The sequence below is a fragment of the Protopterus annectens genome, chromosome 7.part0, assembly GCF_019279795.1.
Source record: "Protopterus annectens isolate FY-2018-M chromosome 7.part0, PAN1.0, whole genome shotgun sequence".
NCBI lineage: Eukaryota > Metazoa > Chordata > Ceratodontiformes > Protopteridae > Protopterus > Protopterus annectens.
The window spans coordinates 791,996,145-792,022,284 of record NC_056739.1 but is presented as its reverse complement, the minus strand read 5'-3'; the positions used below and the strand labels follow the sequence as shown (position 1 = coordinate 792,022,284).

General features: G+C 43.3%; 1 protein-coding gene across 1 annotated transcript in view; it reads right to left on the bottom strand.

Moving 5' to 3' along the window:
- DNAH2 (dynein axonemal heavy chain 2) overlaps nt 1–26,140 on the bottom strand; it is a 6,636,854-nt gene that overhangs the window by 5,107,113 nt on the left and 1,503,601 nt on the right. The window contains exon 21 of the mRNA XM_044077324.1: nt 590–790. Coding sequence (XP_043933259.1) covers nt 590–790 — 201 coding nt within the window. The remainder of the gene's footprint in view (nt 1–589; nt 791–26,140) is intronic.

Here is a 26,140-nt window from a genome sequence, read left to right as displayed (position 1 = left end):
ATACTGCTTCCTCTTTTATAATCAGCTCAAAGAGAACTGTTTCTTTTTGTGATGATGCTTCTTTGTTACACTGACTTGTAAGTCAACAATGTCTGAGTTTGCTCTTGTTACAAACACAGATAAAGAATGTGTCTTGCAGACCTTTACTTGGCTTCACCTGAATGACTAACAACTGAAATGCAATTTCGGAAGTTTTACATTTTTTTTTTAATTTGTTAAAAGAATCTTGAATAATGGAATCAGTAAGGCTGATGAGAAACTCAGCTCTTAAACTAACAGACTGAAAATCTTGAACTTTTATTTAAAGCAACAAAAGTTTTTATCTATTGAATTGCTTCAATAAACCTGAGCTAAGCATGCAAGCAATAAGTGTCATACGGAGTGTCTAGAACTTCCTTTTAGGGTTATTCCTTCTATTTCTTCATTGAGGTCATATTTCTGAAGAGGACAGCTAGACTGATACATGGAGAAGACTGTCAGCCAAAAATGATCATCTGCTGCCTGCAGTATAACTGCCCTGATAATCAGGATCCCAAACTGATTCTACCGTAGTTATAGACAGAGATCATATGAAGCTGTAGCTGCTTACCTGTCACCATTCTCCTCAAGAAAGGAGTGAAGGTCCTTCAGTCTGCTGCTTGCCATCTCACTCAAAAGTCTGGTAAACTTATTCTGCCATTCATTACAGTGCTCAACTAGTGAGAACTTCAGATGGGCGCAGTCCAACAACACAAACTGAATAGTCAGCATGGTTTCCTCCTTCTGAACATTGTTGGCCACCTCTGTGTACCTAAAAGAAAGCAGACAGCAGGAAATATAATGCAACTGATTAACTGGCAACTAGACAAAAAATTGTACTGTGGATGGGAACATGCAGTGTGTAATGGGATGAATGAAATAGACAATAATCAATATTACAAAAGCAAATACATAGAATAAGTCACTAAAAAGTTGAGGAGTCACAGGACATAAAGAAACAGTGCTAGTGTAATGACACAGCAGGACACAGTTACAAAAATGCAGCAGTGGGCAATATTAAATCAGAGAATGATCATATGGAAGTAGCCAGTAGACAATCTTACATCAGAAAACACTTGTACCAAAGCAACCTATGGGCAATGTTATCGAAGGAAGCCATTAGTAAATAGTTTTTCAGAAGAAAGCAATTCAAAGGGTGAAGTTACAGAACAGGGAAACTTCATGCAAAAATAATTCCAGTGAACAGACACATACAGTGAAACTTCTTAACTCAGAGAAGACAAGGAGCTTTCAGATGCAATGTTCCATGTTTCAAGTCATTTTGGAATACAAAATTAATGAAGATATAACAAAGGCAATAGATGTAAACTACATATCCACACATGAGTTGGTTAAGCAGTATCCATATTTACAGAGAAATAATAAAATGAAGTACTTAAGAGCATGGATTAAAATGGATTCTGTTTTTGGTATTTAAAGATATGTGGGAAGAGACTAAACAAAAGACAATACAAAAACCAAGAAACTGGAATCACTGTTTTATGCACATAGATAGCAAGATACAAGAAGTGAAAATATTTTTTAGTCCCTTTAGTTCTATACACAGGTCAAGCATATTTTATCAAACAGATGAGAAGTTGTGGATAGTAATTAATAAAGAGATTAAGGATTTTATCTGGGAGGGGGAAGAGTCAAGTGATATAAATTGATCCTTCTAACAGTGTAAGGTGGATTGGGATTACCTGTTTTGAAGGTGTATTTTAGAGCTGCACAATTATGACTCCTACACATATAGCACATGCAGAAAGCTATAATTCACCGTGGAAAGAGATGATGATGAAAACGGTGGGGCTCAAGAAACAAGCAGACACTGGGATTTTGGATGCAGATCTTTAAGAATAACAATAACCATACAGAATGTTATATTCATAAAGTAGCAAAAAGTATTCTAAGAACTAAGCCAACACAAGAATGGAGGAAAGAGATTCTGACAACAGGGATGACTGTAATTAGGGATACAGAGATTAGGCAAGAGGGGGCTAGAATTTACTGGAAAAAACTAGCAAAGGAACCAAGATATTGGGAACAAAGTACTAGAGAGGGAAAGGTAACAGAATGGAAAGAGCGAAGAATACATCTGGAAGGAACTGCAGGCTAGATATCAAAGTATAGGCAAAGAGAAAGGAATGGGGGGATACTAAGTAAAAGACAAGCACTGTTAAAATGTTTAGCAGAATCTATAACAGAAACTGCTGTTAAAAAAGAAGACTCCAGAGAATTTTTCCTCAGGCAGTAAGTGCTGGAGGTGTGAAGGGGAAAGAAAGAGGTAACTGGGAACATATTTTCTGGGGGTGTGATGAATTGATGGATTTTCTGTGGGATGTACTGTTGAAGATGCTGGGTAGACAAATTGGTCTAATGGGGAGATGATTTTTCTGAGCTATGATACTGAATCAGAATTTTGCCTAGACATGGTAAGGTCTTGATGTGCCTAATAATGATGGCTGCCAAAAAAGCAATTTCTAGAAAATGGAAATCAAAATCTAAACCAACTATGCTGGAAATAGTGAATACAGTAACAGAGATGAAACAACTGGAATTGAGATCGTTAGAAAGGGGTAGGAGCAAACTACATAGGAAAAATGGGAATTGTGGGAACAATACATTCAACGGAGGCATGAGGTCTAAAAGGCAGCTGGACTTAAATGAGCTATGTAATATCTGAGTAAGAAAGATTGGGTAGATTATAATGTATGTATGATGTTTGCAAATGGGAGTGTGTCAGTATGGTTTGAGATGTAAAATGCTTGCAACTAGGACTGTGTTGGTGTGGTTTGTTTTCATTTATATAAATGTATGATTGCCTATGTAGTAAGTGATGGTTTAATGGAGATGTTTCTTGTTTAAAAAAAAGGGCAGGAATTGAATAATTTATGCAGTATTGCTTAGGTTATATGATTAATTGCAGTATACATCAAGTACAATGTTTATGTTATCATAGTTTGAGTATTTTTATATAAATGTAAATTTGCCTGTCACAAGTGAATTCAATAAAGGTGCCTGAAACAAATGGGATCATTAGTAGGGCATATAAAATACTGCATGATAACTCAATCACAGGAGGTAAGAAAGGATTGGTAAAAGAGACTGGCTATGCAATTCACAAAGACGCAATGGGAGGATATATGTATGGCTCTCAAATAAGCAATAAAGTCTAGAAGAGTTAGGATTTTTGCTTGGAAGTATTTGCAAAGGTATTTTCATACTCTAAGCAGACTCCAAAGAATTTTCCTCAGGTAGACTGCAAATGTTAGAGGTGTAATGGTGAAAGAAAGGGTAGCTGGGAACATATTATTTGGGAGTGTAATGATCTGATATACTTTAAAAATTCCCCGCAGACTAGTCTGTCAAAAATACTGGGGGAGCAAATTGGTGCAACTATGAAAATATTTTTTTGAACTCTGATAGAGAATCAGAATTGCCTAGGCATATACTGCGGTAGTGGTGCTGCGGTAGCGTTGTCGCCTCACAGTAAGACGTTATCCTGTTCAATTTCCAGTTAGAGCGTCTTCTGTGTGGAGACATGCGTGAATGGGCGTGCCTTCGTTGAAGGTTGTACGTTAGGGCTGGCAACTCGGCATGTAAAAATCCACTGCCAATCATTAGCAGACCGGAGTTCCGCTGTGACGACCCCTAACCGGGAAAAGCCGAAAGACACAACAAAAAGTAAAGCCTTGCTGAGTTTAATTCTGGTGGCTGCCAAAAAAGCAATTGCTAGAAAATGGAAATCAAAGCCTAAACCAACTGTACTAGAAGTAATGAGGGTAATAGAGATAAAAGAACTGAAAGTGGGATCTTTAGAAAAGGGTAGGAACAAATTACATACAAAAAATGGGAATTGTGTGCAGAATAATGTCTTGGAAGAGAAATGAGGTTTGAGGGAAGGCAGAAATTGAATGAGCTATGTAATGTTCAATTCACAATGACTGTACAGAAGATAAGTGATATATAATGTTTGCAACTGAAAATATGTCAAGCGTGGTTTGTTTTCCTTTATATAAATGTATGATGACTTATGTTATAAGTGATAATTCGATAAATCACACACTATCTCAAAATAACCTCCTCAAGCTGCTGAAGGCCTTTGAGGTACAGCAAACACACAATGACAGGAAAAAAACAAAAAAGTCCAATGTTCAGTATAAACTTTTGTCACACGATATGTCAAAAAAGTTTACATTGGACGTTTTTTCCTGTCATTGATAATTCAATAAAGTTGTTTCTTGTTCCAAAAAGATGCATTGTCCCCACAACTTCAAGTTTAAATGTTATACATATCCAATGTTTATATTATGCTAATCCTGTTAACTCTTGAAATGGCTACTTAAGAATTCACTGGTTTACATATTAGATCTGTTTGGTTGTTGTTGACATAGTGTTGTGTACAATAGCTGGTTTGTAGTTCAGATACTGGTGTCCAGCAGAATAATTGCCTTCAAAGGGATGCAGACTTGCAGATTTCACAGGACTCCTTCTTAAGAGTAAGTGCACAATATTTAAATGTACATTTTAAAGCTTAATATTTCAGGTTTACTATTTTAGTTTCATCTTCACAAAGTACAAATATAATATTGTTTTTGCTAACTTAAAACTACTATTAGATATTGGCTTGTCATTCCAATTCAAGTGTTTTATAGATTTAAAAACAGCACCTTGAGATCATATTTGAAGACTTCAGATTTTAATCATTCACACTTGATTTTTGATTTCCAGTCAGAGCACAATTTGGAAAGTTATTTTTATAGATATTAAGCCAATTATATCAGCTTTTATCTCAAAAGCTTCTGAAAGGAACTAAGCCACTTTTAGTTTTATTTTTTAACTTTTAAAGTTAATTTTTATGGTAAGAAATTACTCACTATGTGTGTGTGTGTGTGTGTGTGTGTGTGTGTGTGTGTGTGTCTTTTTCCAGGTGTTGCTGCCCCCATTCCTACTGACCATCAAGCCTTACACTGACTGACGCCTATTCACTCCCTTGAACTGTATAAAAACCCTCCAAAAGGGCCATCACTCAGATAGCTATGAGGGTAGTTCTGCTCCTCTGGTCAGACCAAGCCTTCAGTATTGTGTGGAGTTCTGGAGGCCAATCAGAAAAGATACATTGCCTGGCTGGAAGGAATGCAGGGAAAAGCCACCAGAGGTTGGGAGGGTGGTCTAATGGTTAAGGTGTTTGCCTTACAAACACAGGGTGCAGGGTTTGAATCTCACAAGGGATAATTGGCTAGGCTTAAAATGGCTCGCAAGGGCAGTTAGCCTAGTACTAACCTATGAACCTAAGAAAGATATGGGGGATGGAGTGGAGAAGGGATAAGTGCAGAAATTAAAGGAGGTAGAGCTCTTTTCTCACATGCAATGAGAGCAGACAGGAGGAATATGATTATGAGTGCACACGATCATATCAGGGAGGAGTGAACAGGTTTATCATAAGCAAGAAAAAAAGAAGAATCAACAAGCATGTGCAGCAGACTAAGGATCCTCCTCTATGGACCTGTGACATGAATTTTGGAGATGGCTGTGCATCCATTGTTCAGACTACCAGAACAGGTAGTAAATGGGAAATCTACAGAAGCATTCAACAAGGCATGAAACTGGCAGACACACCATGAGGGGGCAATGGAAGGGAAGAAACATAGGCTGTTTACCGTCATCAAATGACTAATGAAAGTCAGTGGTCAACACAACACAAGGATGCAGACAGCGTGTAATGCTACAGAAAGAAGCAACCACTGTCTAACATGACATAATGAAGCAATCATCAGTTAATGCTACAGTAAAAGCAATCAGACATAACATTACCGAGTGAAGCACTTAGCAGGTGACACTATGAAAAGCAGCAGTTTGCAGGGAGCAAATATAAATAAATCAGCAGCAGGCAAACATAACAGCTGGAAGCAAATTTTGTATAAAATACTGCAGGAGAAAGTACTAACTGAAAAATGAATTAGCAAGTAAAAGTGCCACAGGAAGCAGTCTACCGGCAGCGTGACTTTAGTAAGTAGGTAGCACTGTATGAAGCAGTAGTCAAGAAGCAAAATTACAGGAGTCAATAGTCAGCAAGTGACAAGACAGAAGGCAGAAAGAAAAAAAAAACATCACATTACAAGATGAAGTGATCAGCGTGCAATGCAACATGAGTGTAACAATGTTACAGCAAGAGTCAAACACAGAGAAAGTAATGCAAACACAAAAGAGTTGTATAAACACTGGCTCTGAAGGGCTGCCTATCTGCTCATCTTTTAAAGATAGACTGCAGATTTTGTTGATCTAACAGCTTATCTCTGCTTCATGTTCTCCCATCCTTGCTATCTGCCTGTCAGACACTTATTAATTTCATCCTTATGCACAGAACCAGTATGCACCTCCACATATATTTAAGAGCGTAGCACATAGCCAGTTACTTGAGCATCAAGGCTTAATGCAAGAAAAGAGGATTATGAACAAGTTGAAAAGATGAGTCAACATTTTGTAGAGAGAGGTTACCATAAGGTTGAAATTAATAAAACTAGACATATGGTGGTTGAAATGAGGGAAAATACAGCTAGACCATATTTTTCTAAAAGGAATAAAAGGAACCTAGACCAAGTTTTGCAAATAAAAATATGCACTCTTTAAAGAGAAGACTTTGTTATTTAAGAACGAAAATATAAGGAAAAGAGACAAACAGACTTGTCCATGTGGGAGATGTTCCATGTGTAAATATACAAGTAATAGTAATAAGTTTTTACATTCTGACACAGGCAGGGAATATGCATTTAACATTTCAGCTACATGTGCTTCAGAACATATTTATTTAGCCCAATGTTCTGTATGCTTTTGTTTCTATGCAGGAAAAACAGATAGACCCCTTAGAGATCGTATCAAGGAACATATGTACCAGATACAGAAAAAAAGTGATGTTGGTGCATTATCTAAACATATTAGAGTGAATGACAACAGACACAATTTTACTTTTTTAATTATAGGTAAAATATATGACAACATCAGAATGGGGGACATTAGAAACAGGACAGAACAGCTTGAGGCAAAATGGACTGTAAGACTGAAAGCAAATTTTAGGCATGGGTTAAATGACATGATACCCATAAGACCAAAGCTTAAAGCAAGACCATTGAATAAATGAAATGTTAAGTCATTTTATGACATGCTTACTTACATTAAGTATTAGAGATTATTAACAGTATATGTTTATATTTGAGCACATTTTTATGTTTGTATATTTATATGTGCATTTTTTATATATGTATTTTTTTATACATTTTGTTTATGTTTTTGTTATGCATTATACTTTTTAAAATCATGTTTACACAGTGAAGGACTGAATGTTTTTACTTAATGAAGGATGTTTCTTTAAGATGATTGTGACTTAATTAGTTGGTTCGAGGTATACAAGTTACACAGCAGACAGCATGCATTTGTATCTGAAGAAGCAGAAGTTATTTGTGAAAGTGCTTATACCGTCTGTGGTTGAATAAAGCTGAGATTTTTACACTGGAACTACCTGGCATTTTTTGGACTACAAGTGTTTTACATATACTCTAAGTTGTTGGAGTGTTTGGGGAAGAACACTGGGAAATCAATAATTTGGTTAAGGTTAGTTTCAGTACAAACTTTAGGCAAAAAAGAGGGATTAGTTCGTAGTGAGACTCTGTCAGCATGGAAAATCAAATAAGGAGGCTTTTATGGACAAGGCTTGAAGCTCTGACACTCTGTGGGCAGAAGTGATAGCTACTAAAAAGACAGTCTTCCATGACAAATATTTCAAATCGCATGAGGAAGCTGGTTCGAAAGGAGGGAGAATAATGTGAGAAAGCATAAAATTTAGATTACATGAGGTATAAGGGGATTTCACAGGTGGTCTGAGATGAAAAGTCCCTTTGAGAAAGGCTCTGGATAGTTTGTGTGACATTATGTTCAATCCTTCAAATCCAAGGTGAAAACTAGAGATAGCAGCAAGCTGAACTCAAACTGTTGCTGCTGCAGCTCCTTTGTTGAAAATCATGGTCAAGAACTATAATATGGAGGCCATAGGGGCTTGGTAGGGACCAATGTTATTTTGAGAGGCCCATATAGAAAATCTTTTCCATTTGCTAAGGTACATCTTCCTCATAGAGGATTTATAAGAAGATATTAGAATCTGCTGGATTTCATTTGAAAGGTTATGGAACCTGGATATGTTGGGAATTGGAGCAGCCAAGCTGTCAGCTTCAGGGACTGAAGAGAGAGATGAAGTTCCCCTGACGAGTGTGCCAGAAGATCTGGAACTGGGTCCAGAATCCAAGGGTCCTCCAACTGATGAAGTCGAAGGAAGGGGAACCAAATCTGATGAGGCCAATGAGGGGCTATTAGAATGATGGTCGTTCCCAGGGCTTTTGCTCTCTGTAGTACTTTGGGGATCAAGGGAATTGGTGGGAATGCACAGAGAAAACCTGGAGGCCAATCGTGTACGAGTGTGTCCCTTGGGGCTTCTCCTGGAGGGGGAATCAGGGCAAAGTAGTTTCTGCATTTCGTGTTCATATGGTTGGCAAAAAGGTCACAGCAAGGCTGGCCCCACCTGTGGAATATCCTGTCTGCTATTTCTTTCTTGAAGGACCACTCGTGAGGCAAAAAAATTGCTCGGCTCAGCTTGTCTGCTATCACTCTGGATTTCCCCAGGATGTGCATTGCTAACAGAAAGCGCTGGGTGGATGTAGTCCATTGCCATACTCTTAAGGCCTCACGACAAAGGGGGTAGGTCCTGGTTCCTCAATGTTTGTTCAAGAACTAGACCACTGACATGTTGTCCGTCTGAATCGCAATTGTTCCCAGAGGAAGAGAGTCCTGGAAGTACTGCAACGCTAAATGTACTGCTCTCATCTTCAGGACATTGATATGCAGATGTGTCTCCTGATCGGTCCATGTGCCTTGTGCTGTTCTTCCCTGAAAATGCCCCCCCACACACACTATCAGGGAAGCGTCCTTGGTCACTGTGGCCGCTGGTGGGGACAGAACAAAAGGACAACCTATCGTAACATGAAGAGAAGTCAACCACCACTGAAAATCCTTTTTTCATGTGTTTGTGATCATTATAAGATGAGACACTGGGAGCTCTTGGTAAGACCATTGAGTGAACAACAGCCGTTGCAGAATCCATGTGTGAATGAGACCCAGCGGTATGGCTAATATTGCAGGTACCATCATGCCTAACAATTTTAGAACTTCTGATGTTGGAGTCTTGTTTTTGGATATGATATTGTGGACCTGCTGACCGAGTATTGAGACTCTTTCTGCTGGTAGTCTCAAAATGGTGGTGGCGCTGTCCAGTTCTTCTCTGATAAAAACGGTATGTTGCGATGACACGGCAAATTTTTCTGAGTGTATTGTAATACCCAGATGACTGCAGAGTGAAAGAGTGGGGTCCCTGGCTTGTATGAGCTGATGCCTGGTGGTGCTGGTGATGAGCAAATCGTCTAGGTACGGAAACACCTGGAATCCTAAACGTCTCAGGTGAGCCATGACCACTGCCATACATTTGGTGATCACTCTGGGGGCTGTAGTGAGACCAAAGGGCAGGGCTCGAAACTGGTAATGATTGGCTCCCTGCCAGAAACGCAGATGATCCCTGGATGGTCTGGCCATTTTTATGTGATAGTACACATCCTGAAGATCTATCGAGCACATCCAACTGTCTTTCCCTAAAAAGGGAAGTATCGACTGAAGCATGACCATCTAGAACTTCTCTTTCTTGACAGATCTGTTTAGTCTGCTGAGGTCCAAAATAGGTCTCCAGTCCCCTGTCTTTTCTGGAACTAAAAAGAATCTTGAGTAAGTTCCAGATGCTATCTGGTCTGCTGGGACTGGTTGGATGACTCTTTTTCTTAGCAACGTTTGGACTTCTATTGTTGCCTGTTCCCCTGAAACTGGGTGGAACATCTGGAATTTTTCTTGTCAGTGGAGGGGGTGTGGCGAAAGGAATGAAATATCCTCTGGAAATGATACTTTGTACCCAGTTGTCGTTCGTTATTTTGAGCCAGGCATATGGATACAAAGATAAGTGACCCCCGACTACCTCCAGAATACGACAGTCAGGCCTCCTTTCAGGAGTGCTGGTAGGGCTTCCCAAAGAACTGATCTCTGTCACCCTGGTTTTGCTGCAAGGGTGGCGTCTTCCATTATTGCCCCCTCCTCTGCCCCTGGAGGGGGGTTTCACCATGTGTGTCCTGAAAGGCTCCTTGGGCTTTACGGAACAACATCTTTCCTCCCCTTTGACCCTTGAGGTAGGGTCTGGAAGGGGTGGAACAACAGACTCAGATGACAGGGTCTTTCCTTCCTGTTCACACTTGGTCAAAGTTTCCTTAACTTTGTGCGAGAAAAGGGACGAGCCATCAAAAGGGGTGTTGATAAAGGATGACTTAAAGGGCTCTGTGAAGGAACACAAGTGCATCCAGGAGTGTCTCCTAAGAGCAATTCCTGTACCCGCTGCTCTGCTCGCTCCATCAGCTGCATATGAAATGAGGCACATGGACGAGTTTACTATGGAATTGAGGGTAGCAAGCTGGGAGGCAACTTTATCTGAAGCTCCTGCAGCTACTGTACCCTGAAGAGTATCTCCGAGCTCTTTTAGATCTCTTTGTAGTCTAGTAAAATGGGTGAGTTAGTTGAGCGAACGCAGTGCAAAAGTCGCTGAACTGTACGTGCGCTTCCCGAACCTATCCATGATCCTAAAATCTCTGTTAGGAGAATGGAGAGAGGAAGAAGTTTCCAAAATTTTCTTTCTGGTGGCCGCCACCGCCACCATCATGGCATCAACTGGCACTCCCTTGGTAAGAAATGATTTTTCCTGGGGGGCAAAAATAAATTTATTAGGCCTCCTGTGGACAGGCTCCATGGTGCCTGGAGACTCCCATGCCCTTCGTGAGACCAGCTTCATAAGCTCATTGAAGGGCAGACACCCCCAAGAGGTGGAGGGTTGAGACCCGAAAACCTTCAGGAGAACAGACTCATCTTCAGTAGGGTTGGTGGACTGTCAGTCACCCCTCTGCCTAAGGATTGCTTATATCTCAGTAAATGAGATATCCTCAGAGGAGCACCACCCGGACCCTTCTGATCATCCAAAGTTGGTATCGGATGTGAGAGACTCCTGTGGGGAGTCTAAATGCTTTCTCTTACAGATTCTCTTCCTGGGAACCTCATCAGCAGGAACTGTTGGTGAGGTCTCAGAAGAGCAGGGACCACCCAATGGGGCTTCCTGAGGCACTGGGTCTCTACGCTTAGCAAGGATCTGTGGAGCAGAAGTGGACACAGGCACTTTTGGGGAGGAGGTAGTCGGACCTGAAGTCGAAGATGTCTTAGGAGACATAACTCTTTTCATGGCTTCGAAGGCACCTCTGCTCTGATGAGAAGGGACAGACGGATCTGAGGAAAGCGTCAATATCCCCAGCACTGGGACAGTGGGCTCAAAGCCAGATGTAAAAGCTGAGCTCATCCGAGCCGAAGCCCTGACAGGAAGAATCGGAACCGACAAGTCGGTCCGACTATCCTCCCTGGACCCGACCAGAGTGTGTTGGCTCCTAGATTCCTTGATCGGCACCGAGGACGTCAGAGTAAATGGAGCTGAGGACACTGGAGCAGGCGTCGGTTCCAAAGGCTCAACGATCATCAAGTCCGACTCCTCCAAATCCGAAGGACCAGTATGGCTCGGAGGAGGAAAAGTAGTGTAGTAGATGGTAAAAGGGTCTTCAGTTCCGAAACCATTTGGGTCAGAGCCAATAAAAATTTAGCAAATGCCAGTGCCTGTAAAAGCTTCTGCACCACACGATCCACATCCAAATCAGAAAGGCTTATCGAAGACAGAGGTGAGTGGATTGAAGGAGGTACAGATTGCAGGAGTGGAGATTTATACACTTCGGATACCAGTTCCAGGACCAGAGACCGGCTCTGAAAGGACAAGACAGTTGGCTCCGATGGCTGTGGAGCCAACGTTGACAGTTTTTTTGTTTTCTTAACTTCTGAAGTAGAAGCCTTAGAAGACTTTGAAGATTTGCTAGACCTATCCTGGTCACTCAAAGCTATTGATTAGCTTTCTCTTTCTCTCCTGAAGGACCCTGGAAGAGAAGGAATGACAAATGGAGCAACTTTCCTGAAGGTGTAAAGCTCCCAAACAGTAAACACAATTAACATGGCTATCTGTTACAGACATTTTCTGTCCACATTTTGGACATTTCTTGAACCCTGACTTTGGATGTATATCCCTATCCTGGTCAGCCATAATGAACAGCACAATATCAGTGAAACTACAACAATATGCTAAAGACACACCCAAAACTATTTAAACAAGCCCTAATAAAAAACTATGGGCTAAATATCCTGTGACAAGTGTCACTTTAAACATACACACACATATACACACAGTAACTATATCTAAGCACTTCTAATATCAAAAGTTATCAAAGCACACAATAACTATATAACTACGCTAACTATACTAAATATAAAGGCCTTTAGGAAAAAACCCAGGCCAAAAGCTATATATATATAATATGAAAAAGGCACACCAAGGAATAGCACACTAAAGATATATAAATGCTAAAGAAGTTAAAGCTAAGGCTAAGAAAGAATTAACAATTTATAAGAAAAAATCCTTGTAATAAAGTTTTACTGGCCGAGCTATTGCAGCGGCAAACTAGATCTGAGGTAACTCTAGGTGCATAATGGGATAGGGATTTGGCCTCGAGTTGTCTGAAGACCTCAGGCTTTGTAGTAGGCCGACTCGGAGCAGAGGATTGGCTCTGAACCCATCTGTAAGAATGAACGGTGAGACAGAACAACTTCACATATCTTGTTTGCTACTCACTGGTTGAGGGGGCCACTCATGAGGAGTCAGAAAGGATCTGCTGAGTCTGTCTGCTAGAAAAAGAAGTTATGTCTTACCATAACATTCCATCTGTGTCATTGATCTGCCATTTACCTCAGCTTGTGCCTTCCAAACTCTCGAGAGCCAGGCTCTACCCATAACGCCCCTCTGAAAATTACCCCAGATCAAGTTTGCCCAACATAGTGGCAGACAGACGCAGAAATTATAGTAATAATAATAATAAACATAGTAGTCAGAGACCAGATATGTGTCCGTAATATGAAGCCAGCCATGGAAAATTCGGTCCACTAAGACTCTCAGGATGGGGGAACAAGGGTGGGAATGTCAAGGATAAGCGAAGATCAACAACACAGATGGAACATTATAGGTTCATAGGTGTGTACTAGGCTAATGACCCTGGAGCCTTTACAAGCCTAGCCCACAGGATTACCCTGGCATCATGCCACCCGACCTTAGTTCCCAGTGCCTCTGTCGAGTAAAGCCACTGGAGTGATCCCTGGGGTGAATTTTCTATTTCCCATCCACTCATCAAGATTTCTCTTGAAGAGGGTCAGTGAGGTGCTCTGTTTGAGATGTATGGGAAGTCTGTTCCATAGCATGGGCAGTCTCTGGTTTATGAAACTGTCCCTCCAGCTTGTTGTGTTGATTGTGGTAATGAGGCTGACGTCTCTGGAACGGGTGGTTTGGAGGGATTTGGATTTCTTTAGATGTAGCCAAATGGGGCATTGTACTCGATGATTGGCCTAATGAGGGAAGAGTAGAGGGAGACAATGACCTCTTTCTTCCTGGATGGAAAATCCTTAGTAATGAGATGTGCCACATAGGACTTTCTGACCACAGTGGCAATGTGGTGGTCAAAAGAGAGGTTGCAGTCAACCTGTGTTCACAGATCTCATAACACCTTCTGTGTTCAGTAGACTACCATCGGTGTGGTAATTCATGGGAACCGGGTATTTCCCAAAGGGGATGACACATTTTTTGGCACTGAGCTTAATGCCATGGTTCTGACACCAGTCGTTGTTCTCAGTGAGGCCTTTCTGTAGGATGTCAGCATCACTCGGGGAGTTAATAACAGCTCCCAACTTTAAATCGTCTGTGAACTTTGTCAGCCAGAGTCCCTTCGTGTTGGCCTGGAATTCAGAGATGTAGATACCAAACAGGAGAGGACCCAGGACCGAACCCTGTTGGACTCCACTCATGACTGGTCGGCAGTCTGATTTGGAGTAAGCTACTTTCACACTGTGGGTAAGACATAACTTCTTTATCTGATGTTGTCAATCTTCACTCAATCTTTGACTGTGGGACAGAGTTACAGATACTTTAGTCTTGGGAGGTCTCACAGAAGAATGTTCCTAAGCACCATCGAACCAAATGATGCCCATCCCCTCGAAAAATGATCCAATTTGTAATGAGTGATAAAAGTATGTGGAGAAGACTAAGTGGCAGCTGCACAAATGTCATCCAAGGATGCTCTGGCATGAAAAACTGAAGAAGTTGCCACTGCTCTGGTTGAATGGGCTTTAACTGGGCGTGGTAGTTGGAGCTCTTTCGACTGACAAATGAAAGCAATAAAGTCTCTAAGCCATTTTGCTAAGGTAACATTTGAAAGTGGATTATGTTCGAGATTGCCACTAGATGAACTTTAATTGTTGATGAAGAGGAACCAGATTGATAGAGGTTGGCTAGGAAATCCAAAACTTTCTGAACTGGGATCGAATAAGGATCAAGTTTAAAAGCCCAGTTCACAAATTTTTCCCATTTACTTTGGTAAGTTTCCTAGTTGAAAGTTTGTGATGAGCCACAATCATTTGACGGAAAGGAGAGGATAGGGAAGGATGCCTGGCAATCACAGGAATTGGAGAAGCCACGCAGTGAGCTTGAGATGTTGGGGATTCGGACGAACCATGCCTTCTGGATGGGACAGTAGATCTGGGACTGGGTCCAGAATCTATGGCTTTCAAAGAAGGTGAGGCCAAAAGAAGGAAAACCAAACCTGTCAAGGCCAAAAAGAAGCAATGAGGATTACTGAGTTCTCCATCCTCTTGTCTTTCTTTAGAAATTGTCATATCAAGGGAATTGAATAAAAGGCACAGAGAAGACCGGGGGGCCAATCAGGAAGGACAGCATCTATGGGTGACTCCCCCGGTGGGGAATTAGGGCAAAGTAACTTCTGCACTTGTTGGTCAAGGGTGAGGCAGAGAGATTGCGGCAAGTTTGGCCCCAGTGACAAAAAATCTTGTTTGCCACTACAGGATTGAGAGACCATTCTTAAGGCATGAGAATAGTTCTGCTCAGCTTGTCCGCTATCAGGCTGGAGAACCCTGGAATGTGCGTTGGTATTTGAAAGCAGTTGGAAGAAATCATCCCTTGCTTGTTGATATACCAAACTACTGACATGTTGTCCATTTGAATTGCTACTTTTCCCAGAGGAAGGACATCCTGGAATGCTTGCAATGCTAAGAGCACTGCCTCACCTCCAAAACATTGATGTGCAAGTTTGCCTCTAGTTGGGACCATGCACCTTGGACTGCTTTTCCCAGATAATGCCCACCCCCCATCTGGGAAGCATCCATGGTCCCTATGGCTTGGGGTTGCGAAAGAATGAAAGGTCGCCCCAAGAGAATCCGACTGGAATGGACCCACCATGAAAGATCCTTTTTGCAGCGGGTGGTAATTACAATCAGGTAAGATGCTGATTGATAATCAGAGACTACTGGGAGGCAAGTAACCACTGTAGGATTCACATGGGATATCTTGCTAAGGGAACAAGAGTTATTGCTGCTACCACTGAGCCTAGTGCTTTTAGGACTAATTTCGCAAGCGCACTGTTGTTTCTTAGAATTTCAGAGACTTGGGATCTGATGCGTTGCAGGCTTTCTGGATGAAGAGAAGTGATTCCCGTGACAGTATCTAAGAGGGCTTTGATGAAGTCTAACTGCTGAGAGGGTTGTAGGCTTGACTTTTTGAAATTTGTTATGCCTAGAGAAGTACATAGATGTAGAGTGTAATCTAATCTCTTGCTTGTTCTAACAGATGCCTTGTGGTAGCAGTAAGGAGCCAGTAGTCAAGGTATGGAAAAACTCGAAAGCCCTGCAGCCTGAGATGAGCTGCAACCACTGCCATGCATTTGAACACCCTGGGGAGGTGTGGTGAGTCCAAAGGGCAGTGCTCTGAACTGGAAATGACTGGCTTCTAGCCAGAAGAGCAAAAACCTCCTGGAGGAATTGTCAATTTTTATATGGTAGTAGGCGTCCTGGTGGTCTACCAAGAACATCCAATCATCTTGTTCCAAGAAAGGAAGATTCGACTGTACCAAGACCAATTTGTTTTGGTTTTCTGAACTGCCTTGTTGAACTGGCTGAGAGCCAAAATGGGTTTCCAGTCCCCTGTTTTTCTGAGCACTAAAGAACCTTGAGTAAAACCTGGATCCTGTTTGGTCTGGTGAGACTTTTTGGATGACTCTCTTGTCCAGCAGTTTTTGAATTTCTATGACTGCTGCTTCCCTTAGACTAGGTTTAACGTCTGGGAGTTTATTCTGTTACTGAGAGTAACGATCGTGGAATTTTGTAACCTCTGGCTATTATTCCCTGCACCCATTTGTCTGTAGTTAATATTTGCCAAGCAGATTGGTGCAAAGAAAGTCGTCCCCAGACTGCCTCCAGAAGAAGGCAATTGGACCCCCATTCATGGGTGCTGATAGCAAGCACTAGAGAAAGATTCTCTGGACTCCTGGTTTTGCGGTCTACTTCTGCCTTTGGGGTGGCATGTTCCATTACTTCCCTCTCTGCCCCAGGGAAAGTCTTTGCCACGTGAATCCTGGAAAGGCCCTCTGAGGAGTGGTGAAACTTACTCCAATGGCAGAAAGAGTCTTGCCATCTTTCTCACATCTGGCTAAAGTGTCTTTTACCTTGGGACCAAAAAGGGTAGATCCGTCAAACAGACCGTTGACGAATGACAATTTAAATGGCTCCACAAAGTCACACAAGTGCATTCAGGAGTGCCTTCTAATGGCTATGTCTGAACCCGTTGCTCTAGTCATCCCTTCAGCTGCATGAGCGATCAGCCTCATGGACAAGTTAGAAATCACATCAAGGGTTGCTGGCTGAGAGGCAGCTTTGTCACATACCCCTTCAGCTACTGCTCCTGAGAGGGTATCCAACAGCTCCTTGATGAGATCCCTCTGTAATCTTGTAAAGTGCGCCATATAATTCAAGGACCAAAGAGTGAAGATCGCTGAAGTATAAAAGCGCTTCCCAAACCTATCCAAAATCCTAGACTCCTTGTTAGGAGGATGGATAGACTGACTTTCCTCAGCAAGTTCCTTCTTCGTGGCTGCTGCAATCACCATGGTGTCAACGGGTATGCCTTTAGACCAGTGTGGGTTGTCTTTGAGGGGCCTGATAGGATACGATTAGGCCTATTAGGGATTGGCTCAGTGGAGTCAGGGATCTTCCACGCCTGCTTAGCAATCAACTTAATGAGATCATCAGCAGGTGGAAAGATCCAAGTAGAAGGTTGGGCATGAAAAGCCTCCAGGTATACAGACTCTTCCGTGGAAGGCTGGATGGAAGACCAGCCACACCTCTGTTTCAGGATTTCTAGGATGTCCCTGAAGGAAACATCATCAGGGGTGATCTGAGGGAACTTTCCCTTCATCAAAATCGGTATCTTCAGTGAAGGGCTCCTCCGGAGAGTCTAAATACTTCTCCATGACCCGGAAGGCTGGCCCTCCCCCTCTGTAGAGGGACGGGAGCCAGGAACCGAATCGAAATGGCCTGCTTCAGAGCCTGGGACAATCCTACAATGACTGAGGCCAGAAGTGACATGGACGGTTCCGAAGTTAAGGAAACTGACCCCTGCACCCTGGACCTGGCCAGAGAGTCTGTACCCGGGGCGGCCTCCAGTGCCGAAAGCCCAGTGGAGCTCAAGGCAGCTCTCTGTACCGGAGAAGAGGATGCTACCTGAACAGACAGTCAATGCCGGGAGTGTCGGAACGGAGTGCTCCAATGACTCAATAGGATTTGGAGGAGGAGGAATGGGTGGTGGTGTCGGTAGGCTGGTTCTGACGCCAGAATGGCTTGGAACAGAGGACAATCCCCTCGCTGTCAGGAGCTGATCCACCAGTCTCAATGTTGACGTCCAAGAAATTCTTAGTGGATCAAATCGAGGCAGTTGAAGGAGACCTACGGGGTCTCACTTTGAGGAAAGGGCTCGGTGGCCTGTCCTAAAAAGGATCAATAGTCAGTGAATATTTTCTCCTTGGGAGCAAAGGCAGCTTTGACTGTTCTGCCACTGAAATCTCTGTGGGTGCCAAGGAAGTCACTGTCAGCTCCTATAATTTTGTAGGTGTCGTGTCAGATATACATTTCAGTGCCAAGGAACTCTTTGGCACCAAAGGCCCTTTAGAAACCTTGGATGGCTCAGCGGTACTTGGAAGCGAAGAAGGTCTTTTATTACTAGTGGAAGAAAAGGATTATGAACTGCTGGCTTCAGTTCTAGACCCAGAAATGGCCTCTTCGAAATCAGACTTTAAAAGTCCCCTGAGTATCAATTTGTTCTTATGCTCAGCAAGTGTACAGGTAGAAATGCTGTGACAAACTGAACAATTTTCTTGTAAGTGAACTTTCTTGTAAGTGGACTTTCCCCAAACAAGACACAATGGTTATGCCCGGAGTTGAGCATTTTACCCTGACATTTCTGACACCTTTTAAATCCAAAGGTGCCTTTAGAGGATTTAGCTGGAGAAACTTGTTTTTCAGCCATAGTCACACACACACACACACACAGTTTAGCAGAAAGGAATAGAAATAAAGATTTTTTGTTTTTTAGAAGAGAATAAGGAAAGGGGTAGGAAATACTAACAATGGTATTTAAAATGCACCTAAAAATAGGTAAGGGCTGTACCAATGATGGTAGTTGAACTACCAATGGTAGTAAGAAAAGCGAGAAAAATACACATGCTAAGAAGCTAAAATGAGAGGAGCAGGTAGACAGTAAGGAGCCAAACGTCTAGGTAGGGAAACACCTGGAATCCTTTTAGCTTCAGGGGGAGCAGCTACAACTGCCAAACATTTGGTAAACACCTGAGGGGCTGTGGTGAGCCCAATGGACAGTGCTCTGAACTGGTAATGATTGGATCCCAGCCAAATGTGCAAGTGTCTTCTGGAGCGCATGTCAATTTTGATATGATAGTACATTTCCTGAAGATCTACAGAGCACATCCAATTGTTCTTGCATAAAAGTGACAGAAGGATTGTAACATAACCATTCGGAACTTTAACTTCTTGAATGGATTCAAGTTACAGAGGTCCAGTCTGGGTCTCGGGTCCCATTTTCTTTCGCACAAAAAAGAAGTGAGAATAAGTTCTGAATCCTATTTGTTCATCGGGACCTCTTGGATGACTCTCTTGTAGAAGTATTCGAAATTCTCAAATTGCATACTCCCTCTGACTGGGTGGTACGTCAGGGAGTTTCCTCCTGAGTCCTGGAGGTGACAGGGAAAAGGGAATGTAATAACCTTTGGATATTATGTTTAGCACCCAGACTTTGTTTGTTATATCTGTCCAGGCATTTAGGTGCAAAGATATACAACCCCGACTCACTCCAAAGAGGAATAGTCAGGCAACACTTCAAAAGCACTAATGGGGCTTGTTGGGAAAGGGCTCCCTGAAACCCTGATTTTGCAGATCCTCCTGCCTCTAGGGCGGCATCTGCCACTGAACCCTCCCCCTTAGTCTCTGGAGGAAGTATCTCCATGTGGGTCCTGGAAAGACCCCTGATACTTCTGAAACAAAGTTTTCTTCCCTCCTCGCTGGTTCCTAGTGAAGGTCCTCTGAGGAGTGGAAAACTTTAACCCACAGTGAGCAAGGACAAGGTTTTTCTTTCTTGCTCGCTGTGGGTTAGTGTCTTTGATGGATGGTCCAAACAAAGAGGAACCATCAAAAGGGGCATTAATAAACAATGTCTTGAAGGGTTTCGCAAAATCACAAAGCTGCATCCAGGCATTTCTCCTGATGGCTATGCCTGCACCAGCTGCTTGTGAGGTGCCTTCCACCGTATGCGAACTCAACCTCATTGAGGAATTTGAAAGGGAAGAAACAGTAGTCAGTTAGGCAGAAAACTTTTTCCAATCCTCCTCTGACATGGTCTCAGCAAGAGAGTTGGTTAAAGAATTCTTCAACCAGGTTCTCTGCAATCAGGTGAAGTGTGCCAAATTCTTTATGACCTCTATGCTAAAGTAGCTGAGGTGTAAATGCACTTTCCATGTCTGTCCAATGCCCTAGACTCCTTGTTTGCCAGATGGACAGTGGAGCTTTGTTCAGCTAGCTCCTTTTTTGTGGCTGCTGCAACAATGCATCTGCTGGAATGCCTTTACTCCAATGTAGACAATCAGAAGGCGGGTTAAGGAACCTGTCAGGGCACTTAGGAATAGGCTTAACCATGTCCAGTTCCTTCCAGGCCCATCAGGAAACTAAGTCTATCAGCTCATCTGCCGAGGAGCCACCCAGGACATAGATGGGACTGCCCTGAAAGCCTCCAGCAACACAGATTCCTCAGGAGGAGTTTGGGAGGACCAGCCACCTTTCTGCATGAGAAGTTCTAGGATGTCTCCGAAGGAGAAATCATCAGGTGGTGAATGGGGAGATCCTTCATCGAAATTGGTGTCTTCTATGAGGGACTCCATCAGGGAGTCTATGTACCTCCTCTAACATTTTCTCTTTTGAGGGAACACCTCCCTGAGGTGTTCTGGGGAGGTCATCAGAAGAAGGGGGGGACTCTCTGAGGGAAGCAGTCTGGAAGCTCCTCAGGGCAAGCTGACCTAGGGCAGGAGTGATGGGCTCAGTGCTCAGATCTAACGAAGGAAGGGGCAGACCCTGGGTGGGAGGAGACAGCTCTCTGATCCTACAGAAAAACGTTTCTGCAACTCAGAAGGCAGATGGACCCAAGAAGACTCTCTCCCTCTTCCTCAGAGCCGAAGTTACTGGAGGAGAGGGAGAGCAGAGTCAACCATGGTTCCAAGGCCTCCAGACAGATCCGGACCACACTTGTTGAAGGCTGAAGAGCCAAGGTGAAGTGATGGATTGAACAAAGTCAGAGCTGAAGGCAACCCCCTAGAGTCAAGTGCCAGTGTCTCATATCTGGGACCTGCACTGATCCGGCAAAAAAGGAACAGAGCTGGTCAGAGACATAATCGGTGTCGAGGAAGGGAGTTTCCTCAGATCTGACATTGACTCTGCCGGGTATCCAGGATCCTGGGGTTCTGGAACCAAGGGTCAGATCAGAAAAGGAGTCTGCAAAGTAAGTGAAATGGAACCAAGATGGGATAGAGATGGAAAAAACCCCATCTAAATCTGCACCCTGAGGAACTTCCACATTATCCTGTCCATATCGGCCTTGGTGAAGCTTGGGGAAGACCTGGTAGAAGATGCTGAGGAAGTGTGTCTGAACTTTGTTGGAGTCTAGAAAACCTTAGTGGAAGAACTGGAGAAACATGTTCCAACTGGAAGGCTGGTGTATAGCTCCTAAGCATCGGATCTGAAGCCCTGGAATCAGAAGATGATGTACTTGGAATAGGGGAACCTAAAATAACTGTGTTTCCTTCTGGATCCACAGAAGACCTAGGATCCCAAGATAATTTGGATCTACTTGTAGCCATAGAAATTAGGTCCAATACAGATCTTTGGATCTGAAGGTGGCTTACAGGTACTCAGAGTCAAGGATGATGGATCCAAGGTGTTCTTCAGATCCTATGACTCCTTGGTGGTGCTTGGATCCGGGATAGTCGGATCCGAGACTTTAGGTCTCTTCTGACTAGGTTCCAACAACTCTCACAGAAAAGCAGAGAGGGATTGTTTAGAGCTAATATGGTTTGAAGGGGTTTGAGCCCTGAAGTGCAAGATGTTGGCAACAGGCCTTTTAAAATCAGCTTGTTCCTATGGTTGGCCAAAGCCCGAGGGTTAAAGGCCACACACACCACACAATCAACATTTAAATGTCCTGGCCCTAAAAAACAGACTCAGTTCTTCTAGGTATCAGAATTTGGGATACTTTGCCCACAAGAAGTGCATCTGTTAAAGCCTGTTAGTTTTTTGGACATGATGAGCAAAATGAATCAAGATAGGAACACACAAACACAAAAGGTTAATAGAAGTAAGCGGCTAAGTAATTTGACACTACTTCTTCTTTCGGCTGCTCCCGTTAGGGGTCACCACAGCGGATCATCCGTTTCCATTTCTTCCTGTCCTCTGCATCTTGCTCTGTCACACCAACCACCTGCATGTCCTCTCTCACCACATCCATAAACCTTATCTTAGGCCTTCCTCTTTTCCTGTTACCTGGCAGCTTCATCCTTAGCATCTTTTTCCCAATATACTCTGCATCCCTCCTCAGCACATGTCCAAACCAATGTAACCTTGCCTCTCTGGCTTTGTCTCCAAACTGTCCAACCTGGGCTGACCCTGTAATAAACTAATTCCTAATCCTGTCCACCCTCGTCACACCCAGTACAAATCCTAACATCTTTAACTCTGCCACATCCAGCTCTGACTCCTGCCTTTTTGTCAATGCCACTGTCTCCAAGCCATATAACATAGCTGGTCTCACTACCCTCTTGTAGACCTTCCCTTTCACTCTTGCTGGTATTCAACACCACTATACAATTTTAACTCTAACAAAATTTATAGCTGTTTTTTTTTTTTTTTGTTAAAGACGAGGGAGTGCCAACAGCATGAGAGGAAAGAGAGAAAAGGAAATACTAGGATCCCTCATGCCTGTGAATACTAATAGAGGAGAGAGGTGAAAGGTAATAAGAAACAAGAAAAAAACATATCTGTGAAGTTTTTAGAAAGAAGTTATATAAAACAACTTATCTCCCAATTCAAAAATCACTCTGGAATGGAACCACATCTGGATGCAATGCGCAACAAACACGATCTGGAGTTGGGGAAGGTATGGTGCATTATGGCAAGAGGGAGGAGCTCAAGATGTGGATCTTTAAGTCTTGTAAAAGCAGCTGAATCAAATCTGATGTGAGATCCAAGACCCATCAGTGAGGAAGAATGAAAAGGACATCAGATCCTTTATCAAATTCATATGCTCAGTTCTTTCCAAGTGTCTCGCCTGTAGGACAGCTATTTGCACTCTACATTTTTTAATATAGTTCACTACTCTTTCTTTTTTATATTGATCTCTGAGACAGTTGACATTTACAGACATTACAGAAAGCATCACTGTATGATAAAGTTATTATTCCCAACTTTTATTTATAACAGTTTTTTGATAAGTGTCTACTTCCAGCTTGTGTGTTACATGGATACACTGTTTGGAAGGTTGATTTTTTATACAACTGCTTCTTGTCATATCCATTTCAGTTTATGTCACATCTTACAAAACATTTTGTTTTATTGAAAGCCCTCACACAAAAAAAAAAGAAACTCACCCCAACTTAAAACCTATTAACATACAAAACTATGTACATCTTCAAATATTAAAGTTTTTACTCTCTTAATAGGAAAAAGAAGTTATGTACCTACCATAACGTTCCATGTTGGATGTCTTCATCTCGCCTTCCTTCTTGCTGTTTGGGATCGGAGCCGAGGACTCGGCCATCTTCAATAGCTCGAGAGCTGTTTACTGGCTCGAGGCTACCCCTTATCCCATGATGCCTAATGAAAGCTACCCAGATCTCGTTTGCCACTTCAGCTACGAAGTGTGTCGTTTCTGGCTCAGGCTTGTATACTTTTGTATATTTTTATATTTATATTTGTAAAACTTCTTAAAACTAGTGTTTACTTCCCCTTATAGTTTTATTCTCTGTGGGTGTTGTTTGTGGGCGTCGCTTCTTTCCTCAGTCCCTTTTTTCTTAAGAACTCGTTTAAATTATTGAGTTCTCCCCTCCCTTAGGACAGCCGTTTAACTAAGAGTCTCTCCTTCCCTTCCTTTTTACTGTATAAAAAGAAAATGTTGTGTTCGTTTAGTAGTGAAGAGATTTTTTGTCTGTATTGTGGTACTTGGATTGTGTGTAGTGGTAGAGTCATGTCCAAGGATACAAAAGTTTCTGGCTTCAAAAAGGGTGACTCATGCTGTCAGAAAATGTCTCTGACAGATGGGCACACTAGTTGCATTTATTGTTTGGGAGCTGTTCACCTGCAGGACTCTTGTTCTCTTTGCCACGCCTTTAGTCCAAGGGTCCTGCAGGAGCGCAAAAACAAATTAATCCTTCAGGGTTTATTGAAGCCTCAGGATTCACCGGCAAAGAGTTCTCAGCCAGTGAAATCCCCTAAATCTGTCAAACCATCGGCTCCACCTTCGGAGCTGACTCCTATACTGGAACAACCGAGTATGTCGGTTCCGGCTGGCACCGACAAGACAACTCCTCCGTCGGCTCCATCAGATGTTTCGGAGCCGTCACGAAGCCATAAGAGACTGAGGTCCCCTTCTTTAGAGTCCATCCACTCGGCGACTCGGTCACCATTATTACAAAGTGAACATAGCCACCATTCTTCACACTCCTCTCGATCCTCTAGAATTTTGGATCATGATGTGGAGAGAGTAGTAAGTAGGTTGCTTAAGTCACAGGCACTAGCTAAATTACTATCTAGCCCACCTCAACAGGTATTGGCTCCAACTGCCTCTATTTCCATTCCTCCTCTGACTCCATTGAGTTCGGAGCCAGAGTTTGTTGGTGTGAGTGTAGTGGAACCGTCGGCTCTGATCACCATCTCTCCTTCGGCTCCGATTACCTCGACTGTTCCTTCTATCGAGGAATCTGGACTCCAGGGCTCTCTCATCGGTTCCAAGGGGGGAGTGGCATCAGACCCTTGTCCGACCCCATTCTCCCCCTCAGAGCTTCGGCGCAGGTGAGCGTGGCTCCATCGGCCTTGGAGCAGTTGCCCTCGGTGCGGAGAAAGATTCCTATTTCTTCAGAACCAGAGCTTTCTCTGCCTTGAGGTCGAGATGCCTTCGAGGTCATGCAGAGTGTGCTGTCCCCCAAAACAGCTCCACTACCAGCTCCATCGGCTCCGTCCCCCATAGTGTCTGTGCCAACCTCTGCTCCTCCTCCAGACCCCAAGCGTAGGGAACCGATGCCCCAGGACACCCCATTGGGTGTTTCCTCCTCTTCCAAGGCCTCCCCTGATCACTCAGAGGAGCACCCTCGGAAGAATAAGTGCAAGAGGAAGCACATTGACTCCCCTGAGTCTGTCACTTCAGATACAGACTTAGATGAATTGGAAGGGTCCTCCTCTGAAGATGTTTCCTTTTCGGACATCCTTGAAATGCTTAGGCAGAGAGGGAACTGGACTTCCCTAGCCCCTACCGAGGATGAGTCTGTATTCCTGGATGCATTCGGTTCCCGACCGTCCACCTCCTGGGTTTCTCCTCCTTTCGACCCACTCATGTCTGTGGTGGCTCGAAAGGCTTGGTCAGCTCCAGACACTGTGGAACCAACTCTGAGGAGACCTAACAAGTTTATTGCAGCCCCCCAGGATAAGCAATTCCTTTCCAAAAGTGTGCCCGTTGATGCCATGGTGGTAGCAGCAGCCACCAAGAAAGAGTTAGCAGAAACCTCTTAATCTGTTCATCCCCCTAACAAAGAGTCTCGGATGATGGACAGATACAGAAAGCGAATGTTTGCTTCAGCGACCTTCTCGATGAGGTCCCTGAACTATGTCATTTTACTCGTCTTCAAAGGGATCTCCTGAAAGAGCTTGGAGATGCCCCTCAAGATCCTACAGCTGAGGGAGTAAAAGCCAAAGTAGCTTCCCAGCTGGTGACTCAATTCCACAGTCAACTCCTCCATGAGGCTGACTTCCTATGCAGCCGATGGAGCAAGCAGAGCCGCTGGCACAGGTGTGACCCTCAGGAGACATACTTGGATGTGGCTGTGTCAGTTTGCAGAACCCTTTCAAGCGTCCTTCACCAATACTCTTTTTGATGGCTCCTTTCTCTTTGGGCCTCACGTGAAAGACACATTGGCCAGGTGTGAGCAAGAAGGCAAGACTCTCTCTGCAGTGGGAGTCTGTTTTTACACTCCCTCTAGACCTTACCCCAAGTGTCAGAAGAATGGGAAGATGTGGTTCCAGAAATCCCAGGGACCTTTGCCTGACACACGTGGTGATTTTTCCTCCAGAGGCAGAGGGGGAAACAACAATAACAGACGCCACCCTCATGGCAGAGGGGGTCCGCAGAACCAGGGTGACAGAGAATCCTTCTCTGGCAAGCCCTTCCAGCATCCCTGAAGGGTTGCCCGGC